The following is an 18,394-nucleotide window of genomic DNA, read 5'->3' as shown; positions in this document are numbered from 1 at the left end:
TTTATGTTCTGTATATTTTAACCACACACACACAAAAAGCTATAGTAATCAAGACAGTGTGGCACTGGCATAAAGGCAAACAAAGAGGTCAGTGGAACTAGAGAAAGTTCAGAAGCAAACTCACACATTCAGAGTCAACTTGGTTTTCAGCAAAGTGCTTCAACAAAGAAACGTAAGTATTTTCAACAAATGGTTCAAGAACTGGACAAAGCTATGTGGGGGAAAATGAGTCTTTACCCTTATATCACACCATGCACTCAAATTTATTTGAGATAAAGCATAGTTCTAAGCATAAACACCAAAATTATAAAGCTCCAACGAAAATAAATAGAGCCGTATCTTTGCAACCTGGAAAGAGACAAAGATTTCATAAGCAAGATTAAAAAAACCCCAAAAACAAAAAACAAAAAACATTAGGAGTTACCGTCATGGCTCAGTGGTTAATGAATCTGACTAGGAACCATGAGGTTGCAGGTTTGATCCCTGGCCTTGCTCAGTGGGTTGGGGATCCAGCGTTGCTGTGAACTGTGGTGCAGGTCGCAGACATGGCTGGGATCCTGCATTTCTCTGGTGTAGGCCAGCGGCTATAGCTCTGATTAGACCCCTAGCCTGGGAACCTCCATATGCCTTGGGTGCAGCCCTAGAAAAGACAAAAAAAGAAAACACACACAAAAAATTAGTCATAAAAGAAAAAACTAAATAAATTGGACATCACCAATTTTTTTAAAATATGCTCACCAGAAGACATTGTTATGAAAATCAAAAGCAAACCATACTGAGTGAAAATACTTGCAAATCACCTATATGATGAAGGACTTATATCCTGAACATATAAAGAACTTAGGAATTTGAATGAGAAGAAAACCTCCCAATTTAAAAAAATGGGCAATTTTACAAATGTCAGTTAAGCACATGAGAAGATGCTCAGCACCAGATATCAAAGAAAAGAAAATTAACACTACAATGATATACCACAACCTATTATAATTGTCCAAGGGTTGGCGAGGATATGGAGCAACTGGAACTTTCATATACTGCTGGTGGGAATGTAAACAGAACCACCATTTTGGAAGAAGTTTGGCAATTTTACCAGTTAAACTGACACCTCTGACCTAGGTGTCATATGTCATATAGCAGTCATATGTCATATATATGACCTAGCCACCCTACTCCTAGATACTGGCCCAAGAGAAACATAAGATCCCGAAAGCACAGATCCCTACAAAGTCTTGCACATGAATGTTTATAGCAGCTTTATTTGTAATAGGTTTTGGAACAAATGAAATTTCTATCAGCAGATGAACTGACAAGAATTATGGTATAGAATAAAACAATGGAAATACTACTCGGCAATAAAAAAGAGTAAACTCAAAGACTGGGAAACTTTCTTTTTTTCCCCACTAAATATTTCTTTATTATTTTAGAAAGAAAAGAAAATAACATGTGATTGGGGAAAAACAAAAATAAACTACTGATACATGCAACTATACTGATGACTCTTAAAATAATTATGCTGAGTCAAATCCCCAAAAAGTACATTCTATATGATTACATTTATATAAAATGATTTAAAACATAAACTTAATGACAGCGTCAGAAAACAACTCAGTGGCTACCTGGAGATGGACAGTGAGGGAGGAGGGATTATCAAGGGTCACAAGTCAACTTTGGGGGCCGTGGATATAAATGTTCATTATCTTGATTACAGTGATGATTTCAAGGGTGTGTAATATGTCAAAATTTTCAAATTGTACACTTTAAACACATACAGTTTATTGTATGTCACTTCTACTTCGATAAAGAGTAAAACCCGGGAGATTCTGTTGTGGCTCAGCGGTAACAAACCCGACCAATAACCGTAAGGACACGGGTTTGATCCCTGGCCTTGCTCTGAGCTGTGGAGTAGGTGGCAGACGCAGCTCAGATCCTGCATTGATGTGGCTGTGGTGTAGGCTGGCAGCTACAGCTCTGACACAACCCCTAGCCTGGGAACTTCCAGGTGCTGCAGCTGCAGCCCTAAAAAAAAAAGTAAAACCTAAAAATTCTAGAACTTGGGAAACTATGGTCCCATTTGGAGTTGCCAGAAAGGAGTCTCAGGAAGTGTATCACCATGTATATTTTCTAGAGGGAAAAAAATATCTTCATGAGGACCATCTGGTTAAGATGATTACTCACTAGAGCTGTCAATGAGGAAGTTGTCTTGTGAAAGAGAAGCAGATACAGTAAAGGAACTGTGGAAATAGGGTTAGAAAAAAGAAAGTAAATGCTGTTTCTAAAGTAAAAGCCACAAAATAAAACTCAGTTAACTATAATAAACAAGAATAAAAATCTCAGTATGTGCCAACAATACACCCTAAGTATTGAAGGAAAGGAAAGGGAAAGATTGTGGTAGACACTTTTTTTCTGAAGTAATTTGAGAAATAAACGTTTAAATATCTTAAATGCGTATCTAAAAATAAGGCCCCTAAATCAAAAGAAAACAAAAAGGAAAGCATAAAAATTAGATGGAATAGATTAAACACATATATAGCATGATTCAGACAACCTGTCTAGTAAAAATGACAAAAGGATCATGTCAAAAACACAAAGCCCAACTATAAACTGTGAATACCTAATACAAAATCACACAAAAATGCTGAAAGACAAAGAATGTGCAAAAATAAACAGGGTAAATGCCAAAAAAAGAAGAGGAGGAAGATGAAGAAAGAAGAGAAAAATCAAGCAAATTATGGCTACATTACAATGAAAAGATTTGATATTCTTACTTAAATATTTTTATAACTGAACAGCAAAAAGAAAGAAAAATAAAGAAAATGGGAGAAAGAATACTGTGACTGAAATATAAGCAAAGATCGAGAGGCAATTCACTTAAACAAAAATAAATGGCCAATAATCATATGAAAAAGGTGGCCAGCTCACAAAGTAGCGAAGCGATCCCTATTTCACCAACTGATTAGTGGAAAGCTTTGAACTTCACGCTCAGAGATAAGGGTCTGCCAGAAGTACTCAGGGCCCTAGAAAATGTCCACATGTATTTTTGGATCTTCTATCAAATATAGGACATACCTACAATATTTCAAAGTAAACTTCACCAAATCTCAGGCACTTAAAGTTGGTAACACTTGACATATTGCAAATGATCTTTTCACTGGGTCTACCTACAAAGATAAAAACAGACTCCTTCCCACCCATAATGCAGACTCTGTTCTGCTGTATTTAAGGGTTCCAGCCTCAGCCTATTCATTGCAAGGCTCCACATTCCAGACCAGTCTGAGCACAGTCTCTCTCAGAGAGTGGACCCTACAAGTATATATAGGAGGAAAATGAACTATTGCTCCAAGTGGAAGAGACTCTGCAAAAATGTATGCATAGTATGTTCTCACATACTGTTAAATTCTCTTATTACAAAAATAGTATATATGGTAAGTTTACCTCATAACCTAGAGGCTCTCCACTAGGCAATTATGTCCTCCAGGGGCATTTATCTAGCAATGTCTAGAGGTATTCTGGATGGTCAAAACTGAGGGGGCCACTGGCATCTAGAGGGCAGAGGCCAGGGATGCTGCTCAACATCCTGAAACACACACAAGTCTTCTCTCCCCATCTCCCAGCAAGAAATTATCTGGTCCAAAATGTAAATACTGCCAAGACTGAAAATCCTAATGTAACCTCAGTTTTATAAAGACATAGCAATAATTTAATTTTCATTTGTAATAACATCTCTTTGCATTATAATTCGAAGTGTATCACTGCCACAACTGTGTCTCTATCTCTAGTGGTGCTTGCAGTTCTTAACAGACTGGAGACACCCAAATACAGGGTTATATTTGATGGTCCAGGATCAAAGAGTATGTGTCAATTCAAATCCTGTGATCTTATCTAATGTTACACACTTATTATGACATATCCTTGATAAGACTGTATAAGCCTAAAACTGACTTCTCTTAGCTTACACAAACTGAAGCTGGCCACTGATTTCCTTTTACGTACATTTTAAGTTGTTTTCTTAATGGTTATCCTGGAGATTATAATTTGTATCTTAAGTTTACAACAAACTTGTTTGAATTAATACTAGCCTGGCTTCAACAATATACTTACTTCTGCCATTTTGCTATTTGTTTTCTATATGCCTTATACTGTTTGTCCATTTCCTGTAGTCCTGTCATCTATTGGTTTAGCTGATTTTTTTTTGGTGGTGAAATGTTTACATTCCTTTTATGTAGTTTCTATATTATTTTCTCTGTGGTGACCATGGGGATTAATCTAACACCCTAAAGTTATAACACACTAATTTGAATTTATATCAGATTTAACTTCAATCACACTCAATGTGTACTTCTTCATGGCTCCATCCCTACTTCTTTTGGTTGTTGACATGTATTTCTTCCTTATACACTGTGTATTCAAAACGAATTAACAATTCTTTTAAGTACATTTGTTTTTAAATTACGTAGAAAACAAAATATAAAGTTACAAACCAAAGTGACAATAATGTTTGCTTTTAGACTAGTAGTCTTTTTTAACGTATTAGTTTCTTAAATCATGTAGAAAACAAAAAGTGGAGCTTCAAACTATTGTTACGATAATACCAGCTAATGTAACCACCTATGTATTTCCTCTTACTGGGATCTGTATTTCTTCATGCGGCTTCACATTGTCATCTAGTGTTCTTTCATTTTAATCTGCAGGATGCCCTTCAGCATTTCCTGCAAGGCAGGTCTAATGGTAATGAGCTTCCTTGGGTTTGTTTATCTGGGAATGTCTTAATTCCTCCCTCACTTTTGAAGAACACTTTTGCCAGACATAGGATTCTTAGTAGATAGTTTTCTCCTTCTAGCATTTTGCATCTATGAACCCACTGCCCTCTGGCCTCCAAAGTCTGTGATGAGAAATCTGTTAATCACTTATTGAGGATCCTTTGACAAGTTGCTTAGCTTTTGTTGCTTTCAAGATTTTGTCTTTTAGGGAGTTCCCGTCGTGGCGCAGTGGTTAACGAATCCGACTAGGAACCATGAGGTTGTGGGTTCGATCCCTGCCCTTGCTCAGTGGGTTAAGGATCTGGCGTTGCCATGAGCTGTGGTGTAGGTTGCAGACACAGCTCGGATCCCGCATTGCTGTGGCTCTAGTGTAGGCCAGCAGCCACAGCTTGGATTAGACCCCTAGCCTGGGAATCTCCATATGCTGAGGGAGCGGCCCAAGAAATGGGAAAAAAGACAAAAAAAAAAAAAAAAGATTTTGTCTTTTAAAGATTTGGTTTAGGAGTTCCCGTCGTGGCGCAGTGGTTAACGAATCCAACTAGGAACCATGAGGTTGCGGGTTCGGTCCCTGCCCTTGCTCAGTGGGTTAAGGATCCGGCGTTGCCGTGAGCTGTTGTGTAGGTTGCAGACGCGGCTCAGATCCCGTGTTGCTGTGGCTCTGGCGCAGGCCGGTGGCTACAGCTCCGATTCAACCCCTAGCCTGGGAACCTCCATATGCTGTGGGAGCGGCCCAAGAAATAGCAACAACAACAACAACAACAACAACAAAAAGACAAAAAAAAAAAGATTTGGTTTAGAAATTCCCGTTGTGGGGCAGTGGAAATGAATCCAACTAGTATCCTTGAGGATGTGGGTTCAATCCCTGGCCTTGCTCAGTGGGTTGGGGATCCAGCATTGCCATGAGCTGTTTAATATCAGATTCTCCTTCTTTTCCAGAGTTTGCTATTTGATTGGTTTTGTTTATTGTTTTTGGATTTATGACTGTTGTTGGCTGTCTCTGTGCCAAAGATAAACTTGAGTGTAAACTTAAGGTATTCTCAGATCTTTCATGAATCTGGGCTTTTTCCTGAACATTCAAAGTGTTTTTCTAATTTTCTAATTTCCGTCATATATGCAATGCCTTTTGAAGGTTGTCAGCCCTTTAAATCTCCTGGGTTACTTCAGGGTGAGGTACTTTCAACAATGGGAGGGTTGCAACAACAGTGGCTACCTGCCTCTTTGTCTAAATCTCTGAGATCAAAAGCAGTTATCAGGGCATGAATCCCCAATATTCAAAAGATAGAATCCTTTTTTGCTCACCCAGGTTCCTGTGAGCTGTGTGCACGCTATTCAATGAACACATGCACAGCTGCATGCCACAGGGCTAGGATGAGGGTAGGTACTGATTCTGTGCTAAGAGCTGAAATGGTCCATATTTTACTTCAATTTACTTTCAAACCTTTCTCTTGAAGCTAAAAGCCTTCAAAAGACTTCAGAGTTCCAAAACAGTTATACTATTTGTGCTACTGCTGTGCGGTCAAGGTTTTATATTTCTCTCATATAGACATTCACTTGTCCCATCACCCTCTACTAACTGTTCCCCAATATTTTCTCTTCTCATATTCTTCAAAGATATTTTATTCATAAAGCAAGTATCCATGTACGTGTGAGTTTGTTTAGCCTGTTGCCCTTTCTGGTCTAGAAAAGTGGTATAATTCATATAATTCGTATGGCTCAACATAGAATATAGAAAATGCAGTTGTTTTTTATGTGTTGACTGTTACCCTGCAAACTTGCTAAATTGCTTATTGAATCTAATAACTTGCCTCTAAATGCTTTGGATGATCTACACAAACTATCATAATGTGAGGTGAGTAACATTTTATTTCTTCCGTTCCAATTGTTGTCCACCCTCCCCCACCGCTGCCACCCCCTTAGCACGTGTAGCATACGAAAGTTCCCAGCTAAGTGTCAAATGAGAGCTGCAGCTATGGTCTAAGCCACAGTCATGGCAACACACTGTATCTACGCTGCAGCCTGAGTCAACAATGCATCCTTATTAACCCAATGAGCGAAGCCAGGGATTCAACCCACATCCTCAGAGAGACAATGTCAGGTCCAAAAGGAACTACGATCCTTTTGGTTTTTAATTCTTTTTTTTTTTTTTGCCTTACTTTATTGGCCATAATTAGCATGATGTTGAATATAAGCGATATTTAGGGGGCATCTTTGACCTATTCTTCATCTCAGAGATAAAACTTTCAGCATTTCACTGTTAAGTATGTTGTTGGTTACAGTTTTTCCACATCCCTTCCTTAACAGAGATCCTTCATTTTATGTGTCAGTTGGGGCTCTCAGCAATATCCTGAGGCAGAATCCTCAAAATCTGCTCATCTTAAGAACTTCCTACCTTCTATATACCAAATCTTAGTAGCCTTGCCAAGCAGGAATGACAATGGCCAAATAACCAACTACAGAAACCATGGGCTAAGATGACTGCTACAATTTCTAATCCTATGATAACATTATTGTGGTAACACGCGGAAAGCAGGGCAAAGAACTGCATATGTATCACACTCTAGAAAGGGGTCTGGAACTAGGAAGCTGAGGACTTGCTGGATGCTGGATTCTTGCTCTAATCACTGAATATTGAGCAAATTATTTAACTTCTATGATCCTCATTTTCCTTATCTTTAAGAAAACAAGGAAAGCAAATCCAACCTTTAGAACAAATATTTTTACGAGTTTTGACAATTTTTACTGACTTGTCATCAATTATGTTTAAGACTCAAAAAAACTAGTTATGACCCAAGCCACATGAATGTAACATAAAGTCCAAGATCTGGGAAGGAATGTACTCAGTCAAAATTCTAATTTTAAATAATGCAAAATAAGGCTGTTTCTTTGATTCTCTCCTTGCTTTAGCTTTAATTTAATTTGAAGAAACCTGATATACACTCTACAGAAATGCTACATGTACATGGTTCTGTTCTAATCACATTGTAAGAAACCGGGAGTTGTTTAAGAAATAGCTGAACTTATTGGCAAATTATTACCAGAAAGAAATTATATCAAAATCAAAATCATTCTTCCTAGAAGAAAACATCCTGCACATTAAAATGATTGACTTTTATAAATTTTTATTCAAAGGAGTCTTACGTTCTGTTAAAGATACATAAGCCACCTCAACATTAGGCATTCTAGAGTTTTAGTGACATTTCACTGTGGCTGAGGTAACCCACTGGAACTGCCTGCCCATAATATTCCAGTCTAAAATGGCTTTTGCTATAGAACTCTTGAGGTCTCAACCAAGCTTTTGCCCAAGCATTTCAGCAGACCCAAAGACTATGAGCAAATGACATCCAGTTGACAAGCTCTCCCACACCCAATTTCTTTTAGATACAAATTGTCAGCAGAAACACCTATAAAGCTTTAGAATTTGCAAAACGGATTATCAACTTGCAACCTAGACGCCTAGTTCCTAAAGGACAAAAATCAGTAAAGAATAACTACACTTGGAGAATTTTCCAGAAATTCAGTCCTGAGTTGCTCTCCAGATCCTGCAAATCACCAAAAGTGAGGTATTTACAACAGTCATTTCTATGAATTCTCCAAGTTTTCACCTTGCAAAAGATTAAGGAACTAGAAAAAAAAAGACTATGATAATTTTTCAGCAAGGTGACTTTACAAAACTAGAGATCATAATGTATCTTCAGGTTTTATTAAAATATAAAAAGCCATACAAAGACTTTCTACAAGCACCACAAAGCTACTGCCTGCTGTGTTTCTCAACACCTCTTACATAAAAGTAGAATAAAAAGTTTATTTAAAAATTTAGAAGCAGGGAAAAAGTTGTCACCCAAAACATTTATTTGCTTCATTGTCAGAGAAAAAGAACCTTACAATCCAATCCATCTTTTTTTTTTTTTTTCTTCTTCCTTGCTTGCTTTGTTTGGCTTAGTGTCTGAAATCTAAATTTATGTTAAAACACAAATAGAAATCTTATTCTAGGTCCCCAGCAGAATTATTTCTCTATTGCCTTGATCTAACTTTAATTTTTATTTTCCTGCCTTTATTATAAACTACAGGAAATATTTCTTCAGAACTATTTAAGTCATGTATTTAGTGATAAATAAGTGAACAAATATATCATAGGCAGCACTATGCAACAGATTAACAATGTCAGCCAAAGTGAGAAGACCAGAATTCTAATACCAGTCCCATACTGTAAAGTCATGGGATCTTGGGCAACTTCTTTTTTTTTTTTTTTTTACGGCCATAGTTGCGGTATATTTAAGTTTTCAGGCCAGGGGTTGAATTGGAGCTGCAGCTGCCGGCCTATGCCACAGCCACACTAGATCAAAGCTGTATCTGAGACCTACACTGCAGCTTGCGGCAACACCAGATCCTTAACCCACTGAGTGGGGCCAGGGATTAAACCAGCATCCTCATGGACACTATGTCAGGTTCTTAACCCACTAAGCCACAATAGGAACTCCTTGGGCAACTTTCTTAATCTAAACTTTGGTTCCCCTTAAATATAAAATGAATAAAAAAATACCAGTCCTGCTACCAAATAACACGGTACCTGAAAACACATGATACTATTACAAAGGTGGTAAGTACTATTAAGACAAGCATAGACTATGATAAAAGCTTGAAAGAAAGGAGAAAATCAGCCACTGAAATCAGGGTTGGTTAATGATGGCTTTTACTGTCTCAGCTCTGAAATTCTAGAACTGATTTTTAGCTGGGAAGACTTAAAACAGGCTTCACGGTGGTATCTAAGCTAGTCTGAAAAGAAGGAGAGGATTTTTATCAGATTACACTTTCTACTTTTATGTACAATGTATTTAAACCCATGGTTTAGGATGGCAAGTGGAAAGATAACATAGATGTAAATCTAAAGAACTTAAACCCTCTTTGGACATCTTCTTCCAATAAGTATTTTGAGGTCCAACTACCAAATTCAGGCTCCACTCACTGGCTGTGTACTACAGAGCTTACCACTGACTCTGAAGCTCCTGATCTGACCCTCCCCACCCAGCTGCCAACATTTCCCCAGCAATATTTAATTTAAAAGATAATTCATAAAGCTAAGGAGGTTTGATTTTACCGATGACTTTCCTGACCTATCTGCATATAAAGCTCATAAAATGTTTCATATAAACCAGTTACACTTTAAAAGAAAAATGATAATCAGATGTTATTTAAGGCTTAACAGTGAGATAACCCTTCAAACTTAAGATAAAATTACCTGTAGAAGCCCTCCATCATCAAAACGTAGTACTTCTATTATGCTCTCCGACTGAATAAATGCTGCAAAGGAAACAAAATATATTATTACTTAACAGGAAAGTAAATTCCACTTAATGAAAAACTTTTAGTTTAATTACCACAATTTTGTATTTTTAAAATACACTGCTTGATGGTGATGGTTAAAGAGAAAAATATGACTAATACTTTGGGATCTTAGCAACTATAAAGTGCCTGAAACTAAAACAATACAACCCAATTAAAAAAGTTTTAACAACCTAAAGGCTATGTAAGCCACTTGCAAGATATTTATTCCTGCCACACTGCCAGAAAGCACAAAATACTAAAATTCATTAGATGCAGCTGATTATTTTCACGTAGATTAACTGAAAATATCAAAAGCACAGAGGAAAGATCACTAGAGGGTTTTATTTTCCCACCAAATGATAAGGTAAAGTTGTGTATCATTTGCCCTTCTATAGTGATGACAGGACCTGGGATCAATGGTAGAAAATGATTTGCTGGGAGAGAGGGCAAGGAAAATGGCGAAAGGAGATTATTCCGTTTCAAGAAAACTAATACAATGCAAAAGACAAGATATTTAAAAAGCTAATGTACTTTTCCCATACAGTTCAGCAACTGTGCTCCTAAGTATTTACTCAAGTGATTTGAAAACTTATGTCCACACAAAAATCTACAAGCAATAACTTACAGCAGCTTTTTTCATAATCACCAAAAACTGGATAAAAGATATCCTTCAGTAAGTGAATAAAAGAGACAAATGTAGATTATTGACACAATGGTCTATATCTTGGTGATAAAGAGTAAAAGAAAGGGCTACGAGCCCTATGATTTCAAGTACAGTGCATTCTGGAAAAGGCAGAGATGGTATAAAGATCCGTTGCTAGGGGTTTGGAGAGAGAAAGGAAGGGTGAAATAAGTAAAGCACAGGAAATTTTCCAAAGCGGTGAAATTCTTCTGTGTGATACTGTGATGGTAGATGCAAATTGACACTGCATTTGTCAAAACAAAACTTTACAGCTCAAAGAGTGAACCTACTGTATGCAAATTAAAAAAAAATCATTTAGGAGAACAGACATCCCAGAGCAGACTACAGAATGTGACAATTTATCTATATTACAAAGCTATGAAACCACATCACTGAAGGCTAGGTGGGGTGGAAAAAGGTGCTGACCTAAGTGATTTGGAAATGAGTGGAATCTCTAAGAATTAAGGCAAAAGAAACTGTATATAATAAGCACAATACTCTAGCCAATAAAGTTATTTCCAACAGAGGTTGGGTTAACCATCCCAGGGATGCTATATATGTATACTGGTATTGAACAATTAAATATATAGATGGTGGGTGACGAGAGTCAGATTTCTCACTGTTGGAAGAGGAATTTACACAAAAGCAAGGGGAACGAGGCTAGAATGGTTCATGAGGTATGGATTAGAGTTGGCAACAACAGTACAAACTCATGTTGAGCTTAATACAGATAGTTACATATAGAAATATTTATGGATATGTATACACACAGGTTCGTATAACTCATATATTTTCTTGCTCTGCCCGTTAAGAGGGGCTAAAAGCAATTATAACCCAGTAGCAAAAAGGACCTAGATCTTATGTTCTTTTACCATTCTCCCATAAAAGGAACTGAACTGGGGCTTCTCGGAGAAATGGCTGAATCTAGGACTGGGGCAGAAAATATATGAGAGGAAATAGAAGCAACTTATGGTGCCAGAAAGAAGAAAGTTCTAAATCCAACTAATCAACCAACCAACCAAAAAACATAAAAACCTACATTGATGGGAATATGTCAAAGAGATGTAAAAGTTATTAACATAAAGAGTTCCCAAATGACCAAAGCTAGAACAACATGAGCAATTATTCATCATGCAGTACGGAATTAAAACCCAAAGTGTAAAGTAAATATCTATGAGTTCACACTGGTATAAATAAATGAATGAATAAATAAACAGTGGGGGAGAAGAGACAAAACTTTCAGGCAGAAGAATTCTAATAATTTACGTATAAACTCTTCTATTTAGAAGTGGAGCATAACTCCCCACTCTTTAAGCATGGGATGCTCATAGGGACTACCTTCTAAAGAAAACAGTATGGAAAAGACAAAAAAAAAAAAAAGAGAGAGAGAGAGAGAATAACTTCACAACGCAGAAACCAGACAAATGTTACCTCAGTCACTTGTTGATCAAGGTCAGCATCCGCAGTGAAGAGTCACGTTGATAGTACCTGTGATATGCCACAACAAAAATGGCACTTTATCTCTGTGGTTTCCTCCCCAAATCACATAAGCCAGTCTCATCATGAGAACACCACCAGACAAGTCCTAGCTGAGGGACATCCTACAAAATACCTGACCAATATACTTCTAAAAACTGTCAGGGTTATTGAAAACAAGAAAAGTCTCAGAAACTGTCACAGACCAGAGAAGCCTAAGGAGACATGACTACTAAATATAATGTGGTATCTTAGATGAGATTCTCAAAAAGAAAAAGGAAATTAGGTGCAAACTAGGGAAATCTGAATAAAATACAAACTTTAGTTAATAATGATGTGCTGGAGTTCCCGTCGTGGCTGTGGTTAACGAATCCGACTAAGAACCATGGGGTTTCGGGTTCGATTCCTGGCCTTGCACAGTGGGTTAAGGATCCGGCGTTGCCATGAGCTGTGGTGTAGGTCGCAGACATGGCTTGGATCCTGTGTTGCTGTGGCTCTGCTGTACGCTGGCGGCTATAGCTCTGATTCCACCCCTAGCCTGGGAACCTCCATATGCTGCAGAAGCAGCCCAAGAAATGGCAAAAAGACAAATAATAATAATAATAATAATAATAATAATAATAATGTGCTAATACTGGTTCATTAATTGTAAAAAAAAAAAAAAAGTACCATGTTAATAACAGGGCAAACTAAGGAAGGGTATATGGGAACTCTGTACTGTATCTGGGATTTTAATATAAAGCTGAAACTGTTCTAAAATAAAAAGCTTGTTTTTTTTTTTTTTTAAACCACTAAATAACGGCATTTCATTTGGCTTAATATGACAGTCATTGACTCCTCTTTGTTGGTCTTTGGCTATTCATGGAAGAAGCCTACTGTCTAACCCCATGTGCCTGGCTTTTCTAGTGTGACCAAATCTGAAAGTCACCAGCAAAGAAGATGTGAGCTAACTGGATCCTTCACCTACTTGGATGGTGTCTTTCTTGCTTGCTGAGTATCAATTTCCCCTTTTTCTAGCAATCGCATCCTAATTTTATTTGGGGGAATCCCTGTCCTCTGTGTCGGGTATTGCCCTTTAACCACAGTGCCAACTTGCTCTGCCCTGCTCATTCCCCACCAGTTGCTAGTATACGGAGAACATTCAATAGTAGTGAGGGTGTGAAATAAAATCCCACCTTTCTGCTCAGGTACAAATACGAGAATTCGCCCTCACTGATATGAATAAATTCTTTCTGGTTAACTCCAGTTCTAGCTTGCAGCTCAATTTCAAAAATGAGATCCGAGCTAAGGGCTTCAATGGAATTACTGACAGAGAGCACCTGTGGAGTGCACAAAAATATCTCCAAATAAAGTGATAAAACATTCAGAAAAATAGGAATATGAATGGAAAAGGCTCCATTCAACTCACTCATCCTACTTCTCTTCCCTCCCCTCACCTCTAGACATAAAGTGAAATTTTGGATGACCCAGAAAAAAACCTCATCCCTTCCTCCTAAAAGGTGGAGACCTTTTAACATAAAGAGAAATTTTAGATGATCCAGAAAACCTTTTTTTGGGTCTTTTTGCCATTTCTTGGGATGCTCCCGTGGCATATGGAGGTTCCCAGGCTAGGGGTCGAATCGGAGCTGTAGCCACCGGTCTATGCCAGAGCCATAGCAACACGGGATCCGAGTCGCATCTGCAACCTACACCACAGCTCACGGCAACGCCAGATCCTTAACCCACGGAGCAAGGTCAGGGATCAAACCCGCTACCTCATGGTTCCTAGTCGGGTTTGTTAACCACTGAACCATGACGGGAACTCCCAGAAAACCTTTTTGTCATACTCCTGTTGAATATAGATTTGCTACAGATGAACTAACAAGAATTAACTTAACAGCCAGATACGAAGCAACAGACAACTAGTCTAGTTCCCCATTAGAAGCCTTCTATCTAGTTAGCGGAAAAAACAGAAAAGTAATACAAATATACTATTATGGTGGCTGCTATTAGAGTTAGGATATAATGATCAACACATAAGTTCCTATCATCACGCTGGATCAGATCTTTATCTAAAGATAACTAAAGAGAAAAAAAGCAGTAGCACAATTTGGTGGTATATTGTATCTTTAGCTAGGAGATTTTTAAAAAAACATGAGTTACCTTAGTTGAAAAAAATTAAGAGCAAGAGTTATTTTATAAAGTTCTAAAAAGAAAATATTGTGTTACACATCCTTCAAAGATGTAGAAATGAATATGATTTAACTCTGGCATCAAACAAATTAGTGTATTTTGCTTTAAATGATCAATCATAATAGCTTCAAATCATACACCTAGAAAAACAGAACTGACAACATGTCAATCACCACTTAATCACTTCATTAAGCTATAAATTACAAAAAGAGTAACCAAACCAAGTCAATTCCCACATCTCTAGATTTGAAACCATAACTGACAGCTACTTTATCTCTGGAGAATTTTTGTCCCTAATTTTATACACTGAAGGAATCCAGATCTGTCCCAACGCTCCCCAGTTAAAGCAGCAACCAGATATAACAGAAATAAGAGTAACATCTAATAATTACCGACCATGATGTTATTATACTTCAAACCAATCTATGACATGGACGTCATGGATTCCATTTGAAGATAAGCAGGCACAGGGGTTAGGCTCGAGGTCACTCAGAAAGAAAGTGGCTAGAGAGGAGCCATAAATTTTAGCAACAGCATCCCAGAACCTATGCTTCTAAACCCAACACTATTTATTTTCAAAGTCAAGTGATACTAATGCTCATGACCAAGAGTGCCTCCAAGCAGCCTAACTTTTAAAATTAGGCATATATTTCCAATAACAAGGAAGGAAAGGAGGATATACAAACACAAGGGATTTTATTTCTGGCATTTATGATTCTATTGGCATTTTGTGAAGCTGGGCTCTGTAAGATCTACTTTGAGCTCCTCATATTCACCCACATCACGATGATATCTGAGAGTAACAAAAACATTTATTTTCAATGTAAAAAAATCTCAGTGTGTCAGTTATTTAACCATTTACTTTCAAAATAGAAGATCAGAAATTGAGTTTACTTCCCTATTTCATTTAGTAGAGAATGACATTCATAAGATAAAAACACCTTCACTTGAAAGGCAAATCTTTCTCTATTATAATTAGGGTTTGTTCAGGGTTTTTTTTTTCCCCCTTTTTTCTTTTAGGTAGAATCTTTTTTTTCAGAATACTGCAAGCGATAACCTGATAAAATGCTTGTTTTCATACGTCTTTTACAATAATCCATGAAAATAATGAATGCTGTAAATAATGCACAGAAATATATGTCATTTGGGGTGTGTGTCCGTGTACACGTGTGTGTGTGTGTGTGTACACCAGGGCACATAGGCAAGACTTAAAAGGACCTCAACTGCTGTGTCAAACAGCCACCTTGCCTGGGACACTCTTGTCACAGTTGGTATCTCCTCCTTCAAGTCTCAGCCTTAGCACTACCCTCAGGGGCCCCCAGCGACTACTCCAAGCAGCTCCCCGTTCCCTCTATCACATGCCCTACTTGAACTCTTATCACAACTGGTAAATAAATAGTTTCTGGTTTGCTTGTTAACTACCACAAAGTATGGAAAAGGGGAAAAAAGCAGTATTGGTTAAGATGATGATCACATTATTATTTCTGAATTAATAACTGTTAATGATACTAATCTCTCTCTTATAGTTATACTTGCTCCGGATTTTACTTCAACAAAAGACTTGGTAACAAGTATTTTTGAACATTCTGGGCTAGGTTTGCATGGTCCCTTCTACCCATGAAGATACTCCCCAATAGATCTTAGAGTCAACGCAATCCTTATCAAAATCCTACCTCGCTTTTTTCCAAATTGACAAATTGATCTTAAAATTCTTAAGAAAATGTGAGAAACCCATAACAGCCAAAACAATTTTGACTAAGGACATAGTGGAGGACTCACATTTCCTGATTTCAAAACTTACTACAAAGCTACTCTATAATGACAATGTGGTACTAAAAACAGAAACAAATACACAGATCAATAGAAGAGAATTGAGAATCCAAAACCCTCACATTAATGATCAATTCATTTATGGCAAGAGTACTGAGACAATTCAAAGGAAGAAAAGATAGCTTTTTCAACAAGTAATGTTGGGACAACTGGGTACCTGCATGCATAGGAATGAAGCTGGACCCTACCTCTCACTGTATGTAAATATTAACTCAAAATGGAGCAAAGACCTTGGTGTAAGAGCTAAAACTTTAAAACCTTCCTAGATAGAGATAAATCTTCATAACCTTGGATGAGGCAGTATTTCTAAGCTAGGAGAGCTAAGCAATGAAAGAAAAATACATAAATTGGACTTTATGAGAATTAAGATCCCTATGCTTCAAAGGGTTCTATAAAGAAAATGGGGGGGGGGGGCGGAGAGTAAAAAGAAGGAGTTCCTTGGTGGTGTAGTGGGTTAAAGATCCAGAGTGTCACTGCTCTGGCTTGGGTCACTGCTGTGGCATGGGTTCGATCCCTGCCTGGCAATTTTCACATGCTATGGGAGAGTGGGAGGTAGGAAGAGAAGGAAAGAGAGGGAGAAAGAGGAAGAAAGGGAGGGAGGGAGGGAGGAAGGAAGAGATAATCCAGAGAATAGAAGATTTTTACAACTGATTTATCTGGTAAGGGTTATGTATGGAAAATATGTATGACTTGCAAAGACAAATACCCCAATTTAAAAAAAAAATGACAAGGGATTTGAATAAACATTTCTCTAAAAGACATATAAATAGCAATAAAAAAAAGTGTTCAAAATCAGTTCTCAGGGAAATATAAGTCAGAACCAAAACAAGATACCACTCCACTCATATTAGGATGGCAATAATCAAAAAGACAGACAAGGCATTCCCATCGTGGCTCAGCAGAAACAAATCTGACTAGCATCCATGAGGACACAGGTTCGATCCCTGGCCTTGCTCAATGGGTTAAGGATCTAGTACTACCACGCACTGTGGTGTAGGTTGCAGACACAGCACTGATCTGGTATTGCTGTGGCTGTAGCGTTGGCCAGCGGCTATAGCTCTGATTCGATCCCTAGCCTGGGAACCTCCATATGTCATGGTGCAGCCCTAAAAAACAAACAAACAAAACAATAGTAAGTATTGGTAAGGATATGAAGAAATTGGAAAGCCAGTCAGTTGCTTATGGGAGTAAAACATGAAATAGTCACTTTGGAAAACAGTGTGGAAGTTATTCAAAGATGTAAACACAGAGTTACCAAAGACACAGCAATTCCACTCATATATGTAAATGAGAGAACTGAAATGTGCATACAAAAACTTACACACAAATGTTCACAGCATCATTATTCATAAGAGCCAAAAAGTAGAAACAACCTAAGCGTCCCTGACTAATGAATGGTAAACAAAATGTGGTGAATCCATACAATAAAATATTTCTCAGCCACAGAAAAAGAATGAATTCCTGATACATGCTACAACATGGATAAACCCGAAAAGATAATACTACATGAACTAAGCCAGATACAAAAGACCACATTTTATTTATGGTCCTATTTACATGAAATATGCAGAATAGGAAAATCCACAGAAATAAAAGTAGATTAAATAACAGTTTGCTAGGGGCAGGGAGGAAATGGGGTGTGACTCTAATGTGTATGAGGTTTCTTTTGGGGGTGGGGAAAGTATTTTAAAATAAGACTGGAGTGACAGTTGAACAAATTTGAATATACCAAAAAAAAAAAAAAAACCCACTCAACTGTATACTTTAAAAAGGTAAATTTATGATATAGGAAATTATTCTTCATTATTTTAAAATTCAAAAAGATAGCACATGGTTTTGTGTTCTATTCCCTAAATGTTTTCTTAAAATGCTGTCTGAATGGCATTTTAAATAGTGTGGAGCTATGGGACAAAATGTGAACTCTACTCCTGAAGAGCTTCAAGCTTAATAGTTCTTCCATGTATTGAAATTCATTTTTTAGTGTGTACATGTTGGGTTGGGGACACAGGGGGAATACACAGCAAATGATAAAGCAAATGCAGCAAACTGTCAACAACAGGTGAATCTGGGTGAAGGTGTATGAGTTTTTTACTCTATTTTGATTCTTATAAATTTCCTGAAAGTTTGAAAATAATTGCAAGTAAAAAGTTTAGAA

At 37.5% G+C, this 18,394-nt stretch overlaps 1 protein-coding gene across 6 annotated transcripts in view; it reads right to left on the bottom strand.

Moving 5' to 3' along the window:
* Window positions 1-18,394, bottom strand: part of TMEM131 (transmembrane protein 131) — a 191,104-nt gene that overhangs the window by 116,724 nt on the left and 55,986 nt on the right. For all 6 annotated transcript variants that reach the window (XM_047781503.1, XM_047781501.1, XM_047781502.1 and 3 more), the window contains exon 2: window positions 9,994-10,055. In XM_047781503.1, the coding sequence (XP_047637459.1) occupies window positions 9,994-10,055 (62 nt within the window). The remainder of the gene's footprint in view (window positions 1-9,993; window positions 10,056-18,394) is intronic.

The sequence above is a fragment of the Phacochoerus africanus genome, chromosome 5 (genome assembly GCF_016906955.1).
Source record: "Phacochoerus africanus isolate WHEZ1 chromosome 5, ROS_Pafr_v1, whole genome shotgun sequence".
Classification (NCBI taxonomy): Eukaryota; Metazoa; Chordata; class Mammalia; order Artiodactyla; family Suidae; genus Phacochoerus; species Phacochoerus africanus.
This window is presented reverse-complemented; position numbering and strand designations above follow the sequence as displayed.